Genomic DNA, 18528 nt, shown 5'->3' on the forward strand with positions numbered 1-18528 from the left:
GGAGGCGCGCGCGGGGCGGGGGGGGGGGCGGTTTGGACGGAGGGGCGCCATCTTGGGCCGCGCGCGGGAACGGGCGCGCGAGCCCGTCGCGGGCGACACTTGCCGCAGCTTAGCCGAGGGCCGCACCCTGCGGGACGCTCGGATCTCAGGGCGCCCCGCGGCCCAGCCGCCCTGGTCAGCCGCCAGCCCTGCGCTCGGGTCCCCGGGTCCCAGAGCTCTGCCCCTGCCTCCACAGACCCCTGTCCAGCCCGGCACCGCCCTCTGTGGCGAGGCGCCGGACTCACCGAGCGCGCCCCGCAGGGCCCAGGGCCCGCACTCCCGCGCGCGCCGCACCGACGAGGCTGGAGCGGGAGCGGCTGTGGCGGTGGCCGGGCCGCGGCGGCGCGGGGAGGGGCCCCGAGGAGACAGCCTGCTCCACTCTTGCGGCAACAGTCCCTGACGTCCTGGTGGAGAGGCAATGAGGACACAGGGTTGGTAACAATAATAATAATAATAATAGATCGTATTTATTGATCGCTTACACTGTGCCGGGCTCTGTGTTTAAACCTTTTACAGGCATGCATCCTCACACCAGCCCTGTGAGGTCGCCACTATTATCCTTATTTTTCAGAGACAGATGCTGAGATTAAGAAAGGTAAAGCGACTTGACTGCAGTCACAAGTAAGTGGTGAAATCAGACTGAAACCCATATGTCTCTTAACACTCTACCCCTGCTGCTGAAGGTAAAGCTGCGACACCCAAGGGCTTTAGAATGTCTGGAATAAATCACTCCCTGGTAGAAATTCATGAGAGGGAAGGAAAAAGGGAGAATGTGGGTGAAAAGAGGGAAGGAAGGTACGGAGGGGCTCCATGCTGCACAGACTACTCCTTGGATGGTGGGATAGTTCTCAGCGGCCAGGAGGCCATCAAGGATATGAGGGGGAATGTTACCATCCAGAAATCTTCGCCTGGTGCATTCTTCTAAGGCAGAGGTTTCAATTTATTGGAAATGCTAACCATTGAACAACTGACTGGAGAAGCCCTCAAGGTACTTCAAACTAAAGATGTCCAAATCTAAATTCATTACCTCATCCTTTTATTGGCCTTCTAAGAAGTTTCACTGTGGTGAAAAAGAACTCTCCCCAACACACGCATACACAGACACACACATACACAGTAGCCTGGATACAGTTTACTTCGCCCTTCCCAGTGAATGGCACCACCCTCTACTGGACTGTCCAAGCCAGAAGCCTCAAGATCATCCTTGACTACACTTTCACTTGACTTGAGGTGAATATGAATGTTTTAAATTTTTTTACTATGGAAAATTTCAAATATATACAAAAGGAGACTTAACAGTATAATGAACCCTCATATACCCATCATTCAGTTTCAATAATTATTAATTCCTGGCCAAGAGTTTATTATGACTTGACAAACATTTATGATATATGAACCATGTACCAGGTCCCAACCTACAACCTAATGATCCAAAGATGAATCAGATTTTACTGTAACCCAATCTGAAGATATAATATCTGACCTTGGTTCTTGAAAGATGAGTAAGAATTATCCAAGAGAGGAAGGGTGTCCTCCTCATTCATTCATTCTTTCTTTCAACAAATAATTGTGAGGCACTGTCCTTGGTGCTAGGAACATGTAAAGAAACAAGAATACATGGCATTGTCCCCACATTCATAAAACTTGAATAACAGGGGAAAGAGACATTAACATGTGGTTAGAAATGTCATGACTATCTTGAAGGAGATGGACAGGATGCTAGGAGCAGACTAAATTTGGCCTGGGAGGTTTGGGAAGGCTTTTATAAGGCAGTGGCACTTATGAGAGGGGAAGGGGTAAAGGAGATGGAGGTCATCCAGAAGAAGAGGAAATCACTCCAAGGCCAAGGAGAAGTACAAGAAGGCCAATATGGATGTGAGAATGGAGAAGTATTCTCATCTTATTAGATGAGCTAGAAAGGTGGATAGGTACCAAATCAAAAAGGGCCTTGTATATTAGGCTAAGCGTTCTGGACATTATTTTAAGGGGAATAAATAATCATCAGAGGGTTTGAGGCAGGGGAGTAGAATGTTCCCTCTTGTATTTTAGAAGATCACTTCAGCTGCTAAGTGGAGAATAGATAGGAGGAGGGCAAAATTGGCAGTGTGGGGACCAGTTAGGAGGCAATTGATGTAGTCTAGGTAGCAAATAATTATAGTGGTGGGAGTAGGGATGGAGAAAGTTGCATAGGTTTAACAAAAATTCAGTAGGTAGAATTCACAAAAATAGTGATCATTTGATTGATTGGCTATGGAAGTATGAATAAAGAGATGACTTCTGGATTTCTGCTGGAGCAAATGAAAATCCAAAAATATCACCCATTTACAAATCAGAATACTTGTCTTCCCAATCCCATTGAGTAGGATGGCTGCAGTATTCAGGGAAATCTCTTCAGATAACCAGAGGCACACAGTACAGGGTGGGGAAGGTGGGGAAAGGAGTCTAATTACCTAAGATGTAAAAAAGGAAATTGTACAGTTCACACATAGTGCAGTTTGACCTACACACAGTCTTCTTGAATCCCTGATCCCTTCGTGAGTCTGCAAAGCTTCCTGAATAATGGGGAGTCAAACTGTGTCCTTCACCCATCCTTTCTCTATTGTATCTCTTCTCCATTTCTAATGCTCTCCATGGCCTCAGAGCAATCAATAGCCTATGAACTGCCTCAGATGCTCAGTGTGTGGTTCTGACCAATGTAGGTCCCTCTGAGGCAGCAATCTTTTAAAGTTATTACTTTAAAACTATTAGGAAAAAACTTTATTTAGAAGCAAGTCTATCCAGGGGCACCTGGATGGCTCAGTTGGTTAAGCACTCAACTCTTGGTTTCGGCTTAGGTCATAATCTCACAGTTTGTGAGTTTGAATCCTGCATCGGGCTCCACACTGACAGCACAGAGCCTGCTTGGGATTTTCTCTCCCTCTCTCTCTGCCCCTTCCCTGCTTACACACACACCTCTCTCCCTCTCTCTCTCTATCTCTCTCTCTCAAAATTAATAAATAAATAAACTTAAAAAAAAAAAAAAAGCAAATCTATCCAAAGTCACATACCAAGAATACTGGCTTTACGCTTTTTGGATTAATAAACCAGCCATTTAACATTACCAGGCAGTTGGCACCTGTGTCACCTATATGGAAGAATAGATCTTTCATCTCTATTAGCAGCAAAGACACTTAATGATGCAAAGGCAGCCTTTTATACCACTGTATATAAGTATTGCTTTGATATTGCAATTTTTCTTGTAGTTTATTCAATAAACCCTCTTCTGGGTGGTTGTTATGATTTGAAAAATCTATAAGGAGTAAAATATTTCCAAATATTATGTGGAGTGGCATTCATAAGTCAGATGCTAGGCCTAGCAAGGACTTGCTTAATGCCCTTCTTGAACAGAACTATTTTAGTATATTCCTGGGAAGAGGATATAGGGTGAGAAGAGAAAAGGACTGAGGTGAAGTCTAGGAGTACCACCAGCATTTGGGGAGCCAGCAGAGGAAAAGAAGGCTAAGAAGAAAACTGAGAAGACACAGTAAGAGAACAATCAGCAAAGAGTAATGTCATGGAAGAAATCCAAGGGAGGAAAGACTTTCAAGGAGGAAGAAGTGGTCAACAGCATTGAATGCAGCAAAGATTTCCAATAAAAAAGTATCCTTTGAATTTGGCAATATTGAAGGCCTGGATCCTCATGATATGATCTGTGTCAGCAGAAAATGAGGGCAGAAGCCACAATGCAAGAACATTGAACAAATGAAAATAAGGAAGTAGAATAAATAAGTGCAGACCCCCCCCCTTTCAAGAAATTTGGAAGAAGGAATAGACAGCTGAAAAGTGATATGTGAATTTAAAGATTCTGGTTTTGTCTTTTTAAGATGGTAGAGACTTGAACATGGGTATAAATTACAAAAAGATACCAGTGGAGAAGATGAATTTGAAAATAAAAAAGATGATGAGGGGCACCTGGGTGGCTCAGTCATTTAAGCATCCTACTTTTGCTCAAGTCATGATCTCACAGTTGGTGAGTTTGAGCCCCTGATCAGGCTCTGTGCTGACAGCACGGAGCCTATTTGGGATTCTCTCTCCCTCTCTCTCTGCCCCACCCCAACTTTCTCTCTCTCTCTCTCTCTCTCTCTCTCTCTCTCAAAGTAAACTTTAAAAAAAAGGAAATAAAAAAGATGATGAGAGATGGAGGGAGATCCTGGAGGCAATAAGAGGAGGTAAGATCAAGAGTTCATGGAGAAGAATTAGACACCTTAACTTTATGGGCTGAATGGATAGGAATGAAGACAAGGGTATAGGTAGGGTAATTAATAAAGTGGAGCAGGCAAGAGGTTGAGGGATTTTGCACCTGGTGATATCAATATTGTCAAAATCTTTATCTGAGGAAGGAATATGTTTGGATGAAGAACAAGAAAAACCTCATAAGGTGGGTATTACCCTGTCGTGAACATGTTGTTGCCATTGTTGTTATCTGCACGGCACCCACCCCCTTCTTATTGGTAACAGCACATCAGTTTTCTCTGAAGATCCATCCCCATCCCACTCTGTGTGGTTCAGACGGGAATCATCTCAGTCCCATATCCATGTCAGTGCTGGATCCCTAACCTAGAGTCAGGTCAAAGTGATCAATTCAGAAATGGGTACATGATGGAATATGAGCAGTTTCCTGCAACTGTTGGGCAAGAGGTGTTCATAGAAGGCAAACCTGGTAGACATCTTGCCACAGGGAAGGATGAGCCTGCCTGAACAAAGCCAACTCAAGGCAGAGCTAAGGGGTGGAGTGAGACAGATGCCTGACAACATCAATTTAATACCTATATTTACCTCTGCCTAAAGTCCCATAAGTCAGTAAATTTACTTTGTGCTTAATTAATACTAATTTGAGTTAGGTTTTATCACCCAACTCATATATGATGAATATATGTGGCAGATGCTGCCTATTGGTACTCATCCCCACACCCACTCTTCTGTAGCCTCCCCTGTACTAACCGGGCTGGAAATCTGAAAGCCACATTTCTCAGATGCCTTTGTAGCATGAGGAGAGTAGGGGGAAGGGAGAGGTGCCTCTGGCAACATCAGCAGCAGTGGTTCCTGCCCAGCAAAAGCAGAGGTGATTCCAGTAGCATCAGCAGTGCAAACTCCGGGCGCATCAGCAGCTAGTGCAGATTTGTAGGCTCCAGCTCCTTGATCCACTCGTGTAGATGTGTACATTCCAGCTCCTTGGTTCTTGGGCAATAACTTTTCTCCCTTTTCCCCCTCTAAACCAAGGTGAATGGTAGTTTCCTGGTCTCTGAATAACTCTGTTTTCCCTTTTATGCTTCTGCAGATCTCCATTACGTTGTTGTTGTTGTTGTTGTTGTTGTTGTTGTTAAGTAAGCTCAGCACCCGATGTGGGGCTTCAACTCATGACCCTAAGGTCAAGAGTCACATGTTCTACTGACCAAGCCAGCCAGCTGCCCCCCCCCCCTTACAACTTTGTAACAAATTCTTTGCTTTAAATCCTCCTCTACTTGTTATATCTGGAATGATTTCTGTATTTTTATTGAACAGCCATCAATACAATATGCATTCCTTTTTTGCATACACACATGCATGTACACACACATACACCACTCACAAAATTCAGAGAGGCTAAATTTCTCAAATATACAGAGTTAGTAAGTGGCCTAGCTAAGATTGGAATTCAGACATGACTGATTCTAAAGTTCTCACTCTTTTTCTGACCTAACATTGGTTTTTATATTTCTTTTCTTTTTTTATAGCTAGATTAAGTAGAAATTAGAGGGGACAGAGAAAAGTATTGTTAAGTAAATTGTTCAGGTGATCAATCTTGATGTTCACCTAGGGTAAGGAAAGAATGGCTTTGAGGGGATGGAGGACTGGGAGATAATTAAGGGATCAAACATCTCTATAAAATCAAGGAGGTGGAGAAGGAGAATGTAGTTGTGCAGGAGGCAGAAACATAAGGATAAGAGGTTGTGGTCACAAGTGGGATGGTGGAACTTAAGGCATTTTTTTCACAGGAAGAGCAATTGTGAATAATGAGTAGGGTCAGAGTTTGGTCATACTAATTGGATGGCTTCACCAACTGAGAGGACATAGCAGAAGGTTGGTAGATGATGGCCATAAGAATGGTATGGGGGCACAAGGGTGGTGCAGTTGGTTAGTCGTCCGACTTCGGCTCAGGTCATGATCTTACAGTTCATGGGTTAGAGCCCCACATCAGGCTCTGTGCTGACAGCTCAGAGCCTGGAGTCTGCTTCAGATTCTGTCTCCCTCGCTCTCTGCCCCTCCCCCACTCATGGTCTCTCTCTCTCTCTCTCTCTCTCTCTCAAAAATAAACATTAAAAAAAAAAGAATGGTATGGCTTGGGGCAGCTGGGTGGTTCAGTCAGTTGAGCGTCGGATTCTTGGTTTTGGCTCAGGGCATAATCTTGTGGTTCGAGGGATCAAGCCCCATGTCAGGCTCCAAGCTGATGGTGCAGAGCCTGCTTAGTATTCTCCCTCTCTCTCTGCCCCTCCCCTGCTCACTCTCTATCTTTCTTTCTCAATATAAATAAACAAACATAAAAAGAAAAAAAAAGAGGTATGGCTCACTTGCATGATGTCAAAGAAGGAATTTAGGAATTTAACCTGCATAGAAAGAGGAAGAGGGATACCTGGGTGGCTCAGTCGGTTAAGTGTCTGACTTTGGCTCGGGTCATGATCTTACAGTTCGTGAGTTCGAGCCCCACATTGGGCTCTGTGCTAACAGCTCAGAGCCTGGATCCTGCTTTGGATTCTGTGTCTCCCTCTGTCTGCCCCTCCCCCTCCTCTCTCGGTCTCTCTCCCTGTCTCTCTCTCAAAATAAATAAATATTAAACAAGAAAGAAAGAGAGAAAGAAAAGGGAGGGAGGGAGGGAGGGAGGGAGGAAGGAAGGAAGGAAGGAAGAGGGGCACCTCGGTGGTTCAGTCAGTTAAGCATCCAAGTCTTGATTTCGGCTCAGGCCATGGTCTCATGGTTCATGAGATCCACCCCCGCATCAGGCTCTGCACTGACAGCATGGAGCCTGCTTAGGATTCTCTCTGTCTCTCTCCTTTCCCCTTCCCAACTCTCGTGCATGCATGCACATACCCTCTTTCTTTCTCTCTCAAAATAAACTTTTTTTTTTAAAGAGGAAGAGAAATGGTACACATGTGTATGGGAGTCATACTAATACTGATATTGTTGCCCATCTATTGGGACAGCTAAGGGAAAGGAGGGGGGACCCTGGAGCAGAGCCTGATCTCAGTTAAAGCTGGAGGTAAAGAGAGAAGTGTATTAACTATGGAGTGTATAGAGAATATAGAGAAGCTTATTAACCATTGGGTGAATTCAAGAGGGTGCCATGAGAAGTTTGGGAAGGAGAGTGCAATTATGAGTGGGGAAAAAGAGCCACAGAGCAGTTTGGAGGTGAGATTTCTCACTTCCCCCTCAGCCTTCTATCCAATATTTTAGCAAGCCCTATAGACTGTCTTCTAAATGCTTCTTGATCCACCTACTTCTCTTCATCTCCATTACCACCCAGTGTCCAGGTCTATGTGATTTACCACCTAGTAACAGCACCAGTCTCCTCAGTGATCTCACATCCATTGTGGCCTCCTTTCACCCAGTCACAGTGATCTCTCTAAAATGTAAACCTCAACACTCCATACCCATGTCTAAAATCCCTCAGTAGGTCTTCATTGCCCCCAAAGACAGACAAAATCTTAGCTTCTTAGCCTGGCATGAACTCATAAGCCCCTGCTTCCTTCTCCAACCTCATCTCCCACCAGCCCTTCATCTAGCTCCCCTGAATTACTGTGGTTCCCAATCCTGGGTATTTCTTCTGCTCTGGCTTTTCTTTGCTTGTGTTCCCTCCTGCCTATAATGCTCCTGGAATGGTACTGCATAGTAGGCAGTGAATATATATTTGCTAAAGGGATTCCATACATTCTACTCCTCTTTTGAAACTCAGATTAAGTGTTATGTGTAAAGGCTTTCCTAACCCCTTCATCCCAGGCAGTGCTGGCTCCACTCTCTTTTGTATATACAGTCTTCCACCTTAATCTCTATCTCACTTTATTGCATTTGTCTAATGCCTTGTCTGGGGTCCCCTCTTGACCGTGATATAGAGTTGGAGGTTATTGAGGGCAGGGACTTGTAATCCGTTGACTGACACACTGCTCTGCACATAGGAGGTAAGTGGATGAAAGAAGCATGAGTAGGATCTTTTCTGTGAGTTCCTTGGAAACAATCTAGAGGCTTCCAAGTGACAGAGCAGGTGGGAGAAGAGAATAAAGAGACTTAGATTTCCTCCTCAGAGAGGAGAAAGTTAACCTTGAGTACCAGAATTGCTGGATAACTGTTTAGACACCTCCAAGCTCTCTAGTATGATATAGTGATGGCCCTAGATGTAGTACATCAACTGAATGAGGCCCAGACCTGAGACTCTGGCCTTATCCTTACCCCTCAGACTGAAGGAAGGGCAGCCAGCCCTATAAGGATAATCATCCAGACATCATCAGGGATGAAGGAGAAAGCTCAAGATTCTTCTTGGGAGTGGACCCCACAGCTCTGGTGCCTCACCCCTGACCTCTGTTCCCAGCCCCAGCCAACCTCAAGTCCTGGGTCCATCCTGATCTAAGAGGCCCAGATTCATCTCCTTCCCTCCCTCCCAGCCACTGAGGCTGGTGAAGGAAACTTAGGCAGTCTCCTGGTCCAGTAGGACTGACTGGTGCATATCAAGAACCACTCTATGACCTGGCCTCCCAGTGCAAAGCCCTGTATGGCAGTTGGAGCTTGTCAGTCTACTGTTCTAGCCACCAAATTCCCACAAAACAAGGGGCCCCCAGGTCAGGAGGGGTTGGCCTTAAACCAGATAAGGCCGTGGTTTGGAGTGTGGATCTACTTCCAGGGATTTGTCTCTCAGCCCTCCCCTCCCTTGCTTCCCACAGCCTCATTTGAACTTGAGAGCCTCCAAAGAGATGTCATTAGCTTCTTAATTCAAAGGAAGAAGTGAGATTGTTCCACAACCAGGGCCCCTTGAGTCCAGCAAAGAAGCACTCTGGCTTTATTGTAAGGAAAATAGGCAGAAGGGGCTATGCCAGACTCATGTCAAGAGCCCTCCTCTCAATGACTGCAGCCCAGGAGGCTGTCCACTCTCAGGGGCTGGGGTAGGGTCTTGGCTGTGTTCAGTTTCTCCACATCACTGTAGCAGTACAAATTGGGGCCATGGATGAGGTACAAGCCAAGGCCGTTGGCAGAACATGAGTTGGGGCCAAGGGACTTTTCCACACACAGGGCCCCATCAACCTTCTCATGGGGCCAAGGAAGCTCCGTCCATGTGGCTCGGGCTCCTAACTCCAGGTCCAGCCACCACAGCTTCCGTCCTGGGAAGAAGGCATCAGACATAACATGGCTTACACATCATGGGGATCCTGATCTTGCCCTTCTTATGCCCTGATGGGGATCTATGCCATGGAGATATAGCAGCATAAGTCACCCTTTAGTATCCAGATGCCCCTCACCTGCCATAATATGGAGCCGAGAAGACCCAGGACAAGTAAAGGCTGCATCTACAGCCTCAAGGTTGATCCCATGAGGGCTCCCAAATTCCTTCTCCAGCCTCTTTGGATAACCATGTACTAGAGTATAGCCTCCTTTAGTCAAGAAGATATATATCTGAGTGCCCTGGAGGAAAAAGGACATTAATCAGCATAGAGCTGGATATTCTCCCAGTCACCATTTCAAGCTTCTCTCTCAACACATACCTGGATCAGGTAAAGTTTATCATCCCAGGAAAAGGCAGCATCCACTGTTGAAGGACCCTGGGGCCACTGATGGACAATGGGCCAGCTGTGCCACCCATCCCGGCTGGTGTCCAGACGCCAGTAGTGGGACCCTGGGTATCAGAGGTACCTTTAGTGCTGGTGGTAAAAGGCCAGGCAGTGAACAGGCAAGTAACAGGTACAGGAATAGGTCCTGAGAAGGAGGAGAGAACATCCAGAGGCCAAGAGTGAAGAGGCCAGGTGAGAGGAGCTAGAGCAGGACTTCAGCAAAGTTGGGCATGGTGACCTGATTGGAGCTGGAGTCACTGGGGGCCTGACAGAAGGGCAAGCATTGAGAACAGTGGCCAAAGTCCCAAGAAGGTTGGTGGATGCTCCCTACGCATCTCAGACATCCATGTACAAAAGTACTACAGATGAGACACAGTAACCAGAAGTTGAAAGGAAAGCACCACAGCACACTCCCACTGAGTGTTCTCATTCTGGTGGTGTTCTCTAATCCCTTGAGGTGACAGGAGAATGAGGGAGTAGCCAGACCAGCATCCTCATTTTCTTCTCCCCATCTCATAACAACTTATTAAAGGAATTGTCTAAGTTCCCATTTATCTTTCCTTCCTTACCCCACTTCACTTACACTTATGTCCTCCTCCATTGAAACTGTACTTTTCAAGGTTGTCAGTGTCCTCCAACTTGCCAAATCTAATCGTCGATTCTGTCTCCATCCTGCTCCGCCTCTCAGCAGCATTTGACTGCTCACGACTCCCTTCTTGAAAGATCTTTTTTTGGATCTTGGCTCCTGTGATACCAGCCTCTTCCAGTGTTCCTCTAAATTTTTTTTGACTATTCTTCTCTTTAGCCTGGTATCTTATATTGGAATCCTCTAGTTTGGGCCTTGTCACTACCTACACTCACTGCCTTGGTGATTTCACCCAGTCCAGGGCTTTAAATACCATCTTTATGCTGATGACTTTTGATCTGTCTTCTTCAGCTTTCATGGACCTCTCCTTTGAGCATCAGGCTTAAACTAAACTGCCTACCCAACATGTCCATGTGGGTCCATTAGGCACCAAAAGCCTACCCTGTGCAAACTGATTTCTGCCCCCTGCCAAATACATACACGTATGCGCACGTGCACGTGCACACACACACACGCACACACGCACACACACCCCTACTCTTTCCCTAGTCTTTCCCAATTTTAGGAAAAGGAACTACCGGTCACCTAGTTGCCCAGGCCCCAAAAGCTAAGTCATTTCTTGAAACCTCTCTTTTCCCTTCCCCACTCCATCCAATATTCAATCCATTGGTTAATGCTGTCAGCTCGAGGGGTGCCTAGGTGGCTCAGTCAGTTAAGTATCTGACTCTTGATTTTGGCTCACGTCATTATCTCACGGTTTGTGACTTTGAGCCCCTCACTGGGCTCTGTGTTGACAGCACAAGGCCTGCATGGGATCCTTTCTCTTCCTCTCTCTCTGCCCCTCCCTTTCTCTCATGAGCGCTCTCTGTCTCTCAAAAATAAATAAACTTTTTTTTAAAAAATGCTGTTGGCTCAACCTCCAAAATATATTATGATGACTCCTCACCACTTCTGCTATTATCCTAGTCCAAGCTGTTATTGTGTCTAATCCGGACAACTGCAAGAAGTACTAGCTGGATTCCCTGCTTATACAATTGTATCTTTAATGACTTGGGTCCTCCAGGATGATCTTCAAAAAATAAGTGAGAACATATCACAGTCATGCTCAAGGCCCCCTCCTGGCTTTCTTTCACAGTTGAAAATCCTTATCAGGCCTATTTAATCTGGCCCCTGCTTCCCTCTTTTCAAACCACTCACCTCCTCCTTCACTGTTCCTTAGCCTCACTGGCCTCTTTTCCTGATTCATCAATGTATCTGCTGTCTACCTTCCCTAAAATGCTTTTCCTCCAGTGCTTTATGTACCTAATGCCTTTTTATCACTGAAATCTCAGCTCAAAAGCATTTCTTCAAAGAAGGGGACCCTCATTTTCCTCACCTCTATCTCATTATCCCGTCCTAATTTCTTCGCAGCTTTTTTTGACACCTAACATTTTCAATTTCATATTTAAAAACATCAACAATTTTTAAATCCATACCAAATGGTATTTGAGAATAAGAAACATTCTGATGTTCCCAGAACACTTCACAACTACCTAAATTATTCTTTTCTTTTTCTTTCTTATTACCCTGTCTTCCTTAGTCAAGCTCTATGAAGGCATGTGTCTCATCTGCTGTGTTGGCTACTGTATCCCAGTGCCTAGAAAAATGCCCAGTGCCTCTCAGGTGCTCAATCATTATTTGTTGAATAAATAGCTGATGTTCTCACCCTACCCACAAGTTCTCTTTATAGTTGTTTACTGGGTATGTCATGGAGACTCCGTATCCACCTTCACCTCCTTACGAAACTACCCTGCTCATGGCCCCTATTTTGAGAATGGGCTGTGGTGCTCTTTGTACAGAGGAAATAAGTGATGAGCCCCTTTTCCATCACTAGCCAATGCACACACTGACCAGCAATCACTTCAATGTGGTCTGGAATAAAAATATGGGCTGGGTCAGATTTGCTCTCTGGCAACCCAAGTAGGAAAAAGAGTAAGTGAGGCAGTTTCCAGTTGGATCTGAGGCTAAAAGATCATGAATAGAGAGAAGGAAGAGGGCATGATGGTCCTCGTGCAAGCCAACATTGTGAAAAGGCGGGAAGAATAGGTAAGAAGCTATGACGCAGAGAAAGAAAGATATATTGGAGAGAAGAGAGGACCATCCCTATGCTAAGTAGCTGAGTCACATGAATGTTTTCACCAAGATAGTGAATTCTCACTTCAGCTGGGGATTTTTAACATAATGGTATTCTCTCCATAGCTGGTACTCTGTCATCAACTAGGGAACATATCTAATACTTTTGATTTGGGAGTACAGCTAAATTCTATTCAGGGCCACATGGCCTGGAGGTTCTATGATCTCTCCATGGCTGGGTATTCTCTCTACATCCCCATGTGGTCCCTATGGCCCTGATTTCTCAATGATCTCTACCTCCTTTCCTTTATCTCTGTCTCACTTTTTCTGTGTGTTCTCCTGGTGGTCCTATGCTTTCACCATAGCTTCATGGTCTGATAGTTATGTGTTCTTACCATGGCATGTATTTACAGTATAAGTCTCTATTTTCACTGCAGGTGTGTGTTTCATCATGGATGAATGTTCTCATTATAGCATGCGTTTCTGTTGTGGAGATATACTTTCCTCATGACTGTGTCTTTTTCAGTATAGCTTGGTAGTCATGTCTGATCAGATTTGTCCAGGGTTTAGGAGCAAAACAGGATTTTCACCATTCTGTGTTCTCACCACTATTTTACATTTGTACCTGATCATACATTTATCTTGGGCTGAATGTAACTTGGTTGCTTTACTCCTTCTCTTGGAGCTATCCTCAAGTGTGGATCAAGACTCATCACTTTGTGCCTCACTAAACCCAGAACATCCCTAGGTATCATTACATGGCCTTTACCAATTAATGCCACAGGTCTGGAGAGAGGTGTCTCCCCAGTCACTAAAAGAAGAAACCTCCTTGGGCTAGTGAAGGTATAAGGGACCCAAAACATGTTGCAGGTTCTCAGCAACAGGAACACCTCATCCCCAGGTAATGCTGTGCCCAGAGGCCTGAACTAAGAACAAGCACTTGGAAAAAGATGGAACTCCTAAGGATATACTTAGGGGGAGCTAGAGGACCTGGCAAGATGTGCAAGAGCAAAGGGAATATAATATAAGGAGTTATATGGCCCCACAGAGGGCACAGACCTGAGAGTAGAGGGTACTGGGAAGCAGACAGGTAGATGAAGTTAGAGGCCTTCAAGGTTGAACAATATGCATCAGAAGAGATGAGGAATAAAAAAATTGCATGCTGAGGATGCTAAGGATGGGGTCCAAGGGGACAAATAAGGGATGCAGTGATGAAAGTGGAGGAAGTACATCAGAGATGGGAGATACATGTGAAAGAGATGGGAGGAATGGAGGGCAGAGATGGGGGAATTAGGGGTATCTCTCACCACTAAAGGCATACGTGGCACCATGGTTGTCAGTCAGCAGTGCAGATAAGACTAGATCTGGGCCACAGCGCACATCCCTATGGCCAGGGTGGGTACCATTCCCATGGCCTGTCCCATTCCTGTGTCCATGGCCTGGGAAGAGAAATAGGTGAGGGGGAACACAGAGGGAGGTCAGAGGTCAGAATGCAGTCTGAGGTGGAAGAGATGGCAAGGATTAGTGGGAATGTAGGCTTCTCCCACAGGAGGACAACTGGGAAGATCCAGCATGGAGATGGGGCTAGGGCAAGGGCCAAAGTACTATACCAGAGAGTTTAGGTAGGAGCTGGGGTATGAAAACTCAGGGGAGGTAGATGAGTTCCAGTAGGCTTCAGGGGCTAGGGCTTTCTCACCTCTGCCAGGGCAGGGTATGAAGTAGTCTCGAACATCCAGAGGGTACTTTGGAAGCACCTCTCCCGTGACAGGGTTGAAGCGCAGGAATTGGTTACCCCGGAAGCAGTAGTAGCGGCTGAGCCATCGCAGGGCAGAGGAGCAGTTCCCAACAGCCGGCCAGGAACGCTCCTTTGTGGCTCTCGTAGTCGAGTCCCAGAACCATGTGTGGTTACCTTTGTCCGATCAATCAACAAGCATTCAGTGGGCCAGGCTACACCCTCCCTTATACTTGCACTGGGCCCAGGCTGGGCCAGATATGATCCTGGCCATGTGAAGCTCACAGCCCACAGGGAAACAGTTGAGAATGATCATACAATAAAATTCAGCAGGAAAATGCACATGATTGGCTCAACAAGTACGGTGAGGAGAGAGGGAAAACTTTCCAGAGAAGGTGATATTTAAATTAATACCTGAAGCAGGAGTTACAAGGCAGAGAATAGGAGGAAAAGGAACTCCAGAGAAAGGAAAGTCTGAAGCATGAAGCAAATTGGGTGTATAGGGAACAGCATAGTGTCTCTGGAACTTCATATTCAAGGTAAGGGCATGATGAGTGTCGAGGCTGGAGGGTCAGTAGGAACTTGCTCATGGAGAACCTTATATGTAAGACTAAGGAATACAGATTTATCCTAAGGGTCATGGGGAACAGTGAAGAACTTTTAGCAAAATTGCACCATTACCTCACCCAGGATGACTTCCTCTCCTTTCCCTATTTGACCTCTAGATCTTAACTGGCATCTCTATTTCTTCCCTTCCTTGGGAAGCCATATGGTGGCTCTACCATCCCTGTGTTACCTCAATCACCACCAACTGACTATTACTCCAGTCTCTCTTATTCCTGCCTCGACTGACCTTGGAAGAAGAGGACACCCTCATCTTGGCATTCCCCACGGTGACATTCCACAGCTGCATCCACTGGGGATGGAATTCCAGGAAACTCTTCTTGGAGCAACTTAGGATATCCTTTCTCTTTCTTCTCCGGAGGGTACACCCAGACTTTGTCCCCCTGCATATAAATCACTCTATTTTTAACTGTGCACCTCCACATGCTGCCATTCTGCATTTACACACAACATCTTTGATATATTGCATCTATACAATGTCCTCCTGTAGGCCTACACACTTTCGATCCACCTGTGGATAACAATGTGCTGACCCCTTGCACAAATACTAGTTTGTGCAAATCCCACCACTGTTGCTATAATACATGCACACATCTGGCTGTGTACAACCAGAGACTCCCATGGCACACTTATCTGTAACACCATTAGTCTTGGCAAACACATCCACACACATAGTCATCCTGCAGTCATCCATCCATTCATACATTCATTTGTTTATCTATGTATTCATCCATTCACTCAAGAAACAGTTGCTAAATGACTACCATATGCCAGATATTGTGAAAGGCACTGAGGATAAAAGGATAACAAGATTGTCTCTGCCTTCAAAGAGTTCACTGTAGAAAAGCAGAAAGGATCCTACAATCCTAGCCATGCAGCCACCAAAGTGGAAACATGTGAAGTGCATTGGGAATATAGGCAGAGTGTTTAAGCTTACTTAGAGAATTCCTGGAAGCCTTCACAGAGGAGGAAGCATTTAGGCCTGAGTAGGAATTTTTCAGGTGGACAAGTGTGGAAAGGGTGTTACCAGCAGAGGGAGCAGAGGGAGCAGCCAGCACAAAGCCTGCACAAACAACTACATGTAGTCTCATGTAGCTGGCACACAGTGAATGTGGTGGGGGAGGAGAAAAGTTTGGAAAGATAACCATAGGCCAGAACTCGAGCCCCATGTGTACCTGACTTGTAGGAATTGGCACAGTGTGGTACCACTTAGTGAAACAGGGGACACAGCAGGAAGGGTAGGTTTGTGAGAAAGATACTAAGTTCAGTTTGGGAGATATTGAATTTGAGGTGCTACAGAACATCTAAGTCGAAGATGTCTGCAGGAAATAGGAACGAGATGTCTGGAGCTCTGGGAGATATCCAGATCTGGTGTCCACAACACAGAGAGTCCTCAGAGCTGTAGCAATGGTTGAGATCACCCAGGGAGGGTATATCTGGGACAGATCTCCAAGGAACATACAGGGACTGGCTGAGGATAAGAGCAAGAAAGAGGCAGGAGGGGAAATCAAGCTGGCAGCAAGGGCTGCCCCAAGCACACAGCACCTTATGCAAATTAGGAGAAGGCACCCCTTCCTCTGAGCAGACATAGCCTGAGCCAGGGCATGGGACTTGGTGAGCACAGAAGACTTGATTTCATCTTCCACTCACACCCTAGTCAGATGCCATTGTTATGAACAGCCTGGCCACCATACAAAGAGTACTTGATGCAGAGTCATGGAAATCAAGGGAAGAAATTACCAGGAAGGAAAGGATGGCCAAAAGCATCAGGAGTAGCAGAGAAGTCTGTATAAAGATTGGGCCTGAAGAATAGCCCCTGGATGCTGTGCCTGCCAGGTCCACATGCACATACACTCGCTTGGCTTGAGCTTCTTCAGGAAAATAAGGCACAGGGGGAGGAAACCTGGAACCTACAGGTAAGGAGTCCATGCTAGGGCCACCTGTGGGAGGCTCTATAATGTCCATTCTAGCCCTTCCCGGCCCAGCCCTGACCTTGGCCCAGAAGTACCTTGATCAGGAAGACACTGTTGTGACCACGGCGGAATGCAGCATCCACAGGGCTGGTGAAATTCTTCCACCTCTCTGAGATTAACTCCCGGACCCATTTGTGACTCTTCCACACGAACTCCCCTGAAAAACACACACTCACTGAGGGACCCAGAACAAACATTTGGCCTACTGAGATAGTTACAGAGAAGCTGTGTGTGATACCCTCAGATAATTTCTGAGATCTTCCACAGACAGATACACCCTCGGTGAATGGGACCAAGTCTGAAGTCCCAAATGCCCCAAACCCAGCCCCTCCTACCTTTAAAAAAGAGCATGGCCCCATGTTCATCCAGGGTGGTAGCATCAAAGCTCCAGCCATCCGAACAGGGTTCTGGGATGGAGGTGGGGAGATGCAAGTAAAAGACCAGTCAGGTAATACAATGCAGAGACACAGACAGACAGACAGATTCAGGGAGTTGGGGCCTCACCTGTCACATCTGGGTTCACTCTGGCCCCACTCCCACCTTCAGCTCCGTTCCCAGGGGTACCATCCCTAGAGACAAGACAGATAGTTGTCTGGATCCACTGGGCCAAATCCCTCTCCTTTAGCTCCTGTCTTCAAACTTGCAGGGCCCTAAAAACTGGCCCTATCCCACTTTAGCCCAGTCCCCAGTCCTTCCCCAACCCCAGCTTTACTCACGGAGGAAGAGGGTGGGCAAGGGTCAGAGACCAGCACAGGCCCAACAACCCCAGTGCAACTGGTACTCCCAGTGCACGAGCCATGCTGAGATGCCACAGGATAGCTCTGGGCACCTGGATGAGCCCCCTATATAGAGATGGCAGCAGCACCACCCCCACCACGAGCCTGCTGAAACTCCAAGTCCTGTCTGTCAGAACTGTGCCAATATTGGCTGATTACATCAGCGCAAATAAGGTCAGGGTCTGGACAGAAATCTGAGTCCAAGACTAACTCTTCCCGGCAAGAGGCCCCATCCCCCTTCAATGACTTTTGAGCAGTAACTAGCCCCTGCCATTGATGCCCAGTTGTGACTCTCATCACCTTGGTGATGGGTCCAGGTGCCCATAAGGTCAAGGAAGGGCATAGATGGATTGAGAAGCACCTTTCTGTGGTTGGATTTACCTCTATAATGGGGGAGGAGAGAAGAGGAAATTACCACTTTTGTGTACTAAGTGTCAAGCCCTGCTCTAAGATAGCTAAAGACACTGATACTTACACATATTTAGCAACCAGACATTCATACAAACATACTTAGACATACTCAGAGAACAGCTTTTTTCCAAGCTTTATCAAGGGTCTTTCTGGGGGCATTCCCAAATCTCTTCAGCTTTGCCCTTAATGGGTCAATAATATTTCGCTGTCGCCAAATGTCCAAGTCCTGCCCCCAGCCCCACCCCTACTGGCAAAGAGCTTTGAAATATCACCTGGGAGGGAAGGGCTAAATGGGGCAGAAAGAGGTGTCTCTCTCCCAGATTGCATTTCTAGTAATTAGTCTTTCTTGGTAGTTTCCACCTTAAGGGAAAAGTACTTTATTTACCCATCACAGAATAAATAGAACTGTAACTGGGGTTTCACAATATTTACTGCTGAGTCTTGCTTA

The 18528-nt window shown here is 46.2% G+C and overlaps 1 protein-coding gene across 1 annotated transcript; it reads right to left on the minus strand.

Annotated features, from left to right (window-relative positions):
* Window positions 1–9072: 9072 nt before the first annotated feature.
* Window positions 9073–17707, minus strand: HPX (hemopexin). The gene is made up of 10 exons (XM_007083150.3): window positions 17610–17707; window positions 17398–17462; window positions 17229–17300; window positions 16929–17050; window positions 15150–15303; window positions 14261–14473; window positions 13872–14003; window positions 9801–9931; window positions 9558–9720; window positions 9073–9419 (listed from the first exon to the last, which is right to left on the minus strand). Exons 1-10 carry the CDS (start codon window positions 17690–17692, stop codon window positions 9160–9162), a joined length of 1395 nt encoding a protein of 464 aa, XP_007083212.1. The 5' UTR covers window positions 17693–17707; the 3' UTR covers window positions 9073–9159.
* Between the last annotated feature and the right edge of the window lie 821 nt (window positions 17708–18528).

Source organism: Panthera tigris, chromosome D1 (genome assembly GCF_018350195.1).
Source record: "Panthera tigris isolate Pti1 chromosome D1, P.tigris_Pti1_mat1.1, whole genome shotgun sequence".
Taxonomy (NCBI): Eukaryota; Metazoa; Chordata; class Mammalia; order Carnivora; family Felidae; genus Panthera; species Panthera tigris.

What these genes read in the sequence shown, in the direction of transcription:
- HPX (XM_007083150.3), bottom strand. Translation starts at nt 17,692, where the DNA reads ATGGCTCGTGCACTGGGAGTACCAGTTGCACTGGGGTTGTTGGGCCTG. An exon ending in GGGTGTCCTCTTCTTCCAAG is followed by an intron (nt 14,474 to 15,149) that starts GTCAGTCGAGGC and finishes GATCGGACAAAG; the next exon opens with GTAACCACACATGGTTCTGG. An exon ending in TCGGCTCCATATTATGGCAG is followed by an intron (nt 9,420 to 9,557) that starts GTGAGGGGCATC and finishes CCTTCTTCCCAG; the next exon opens with GACGGAAGCTGTGGTGGCTG.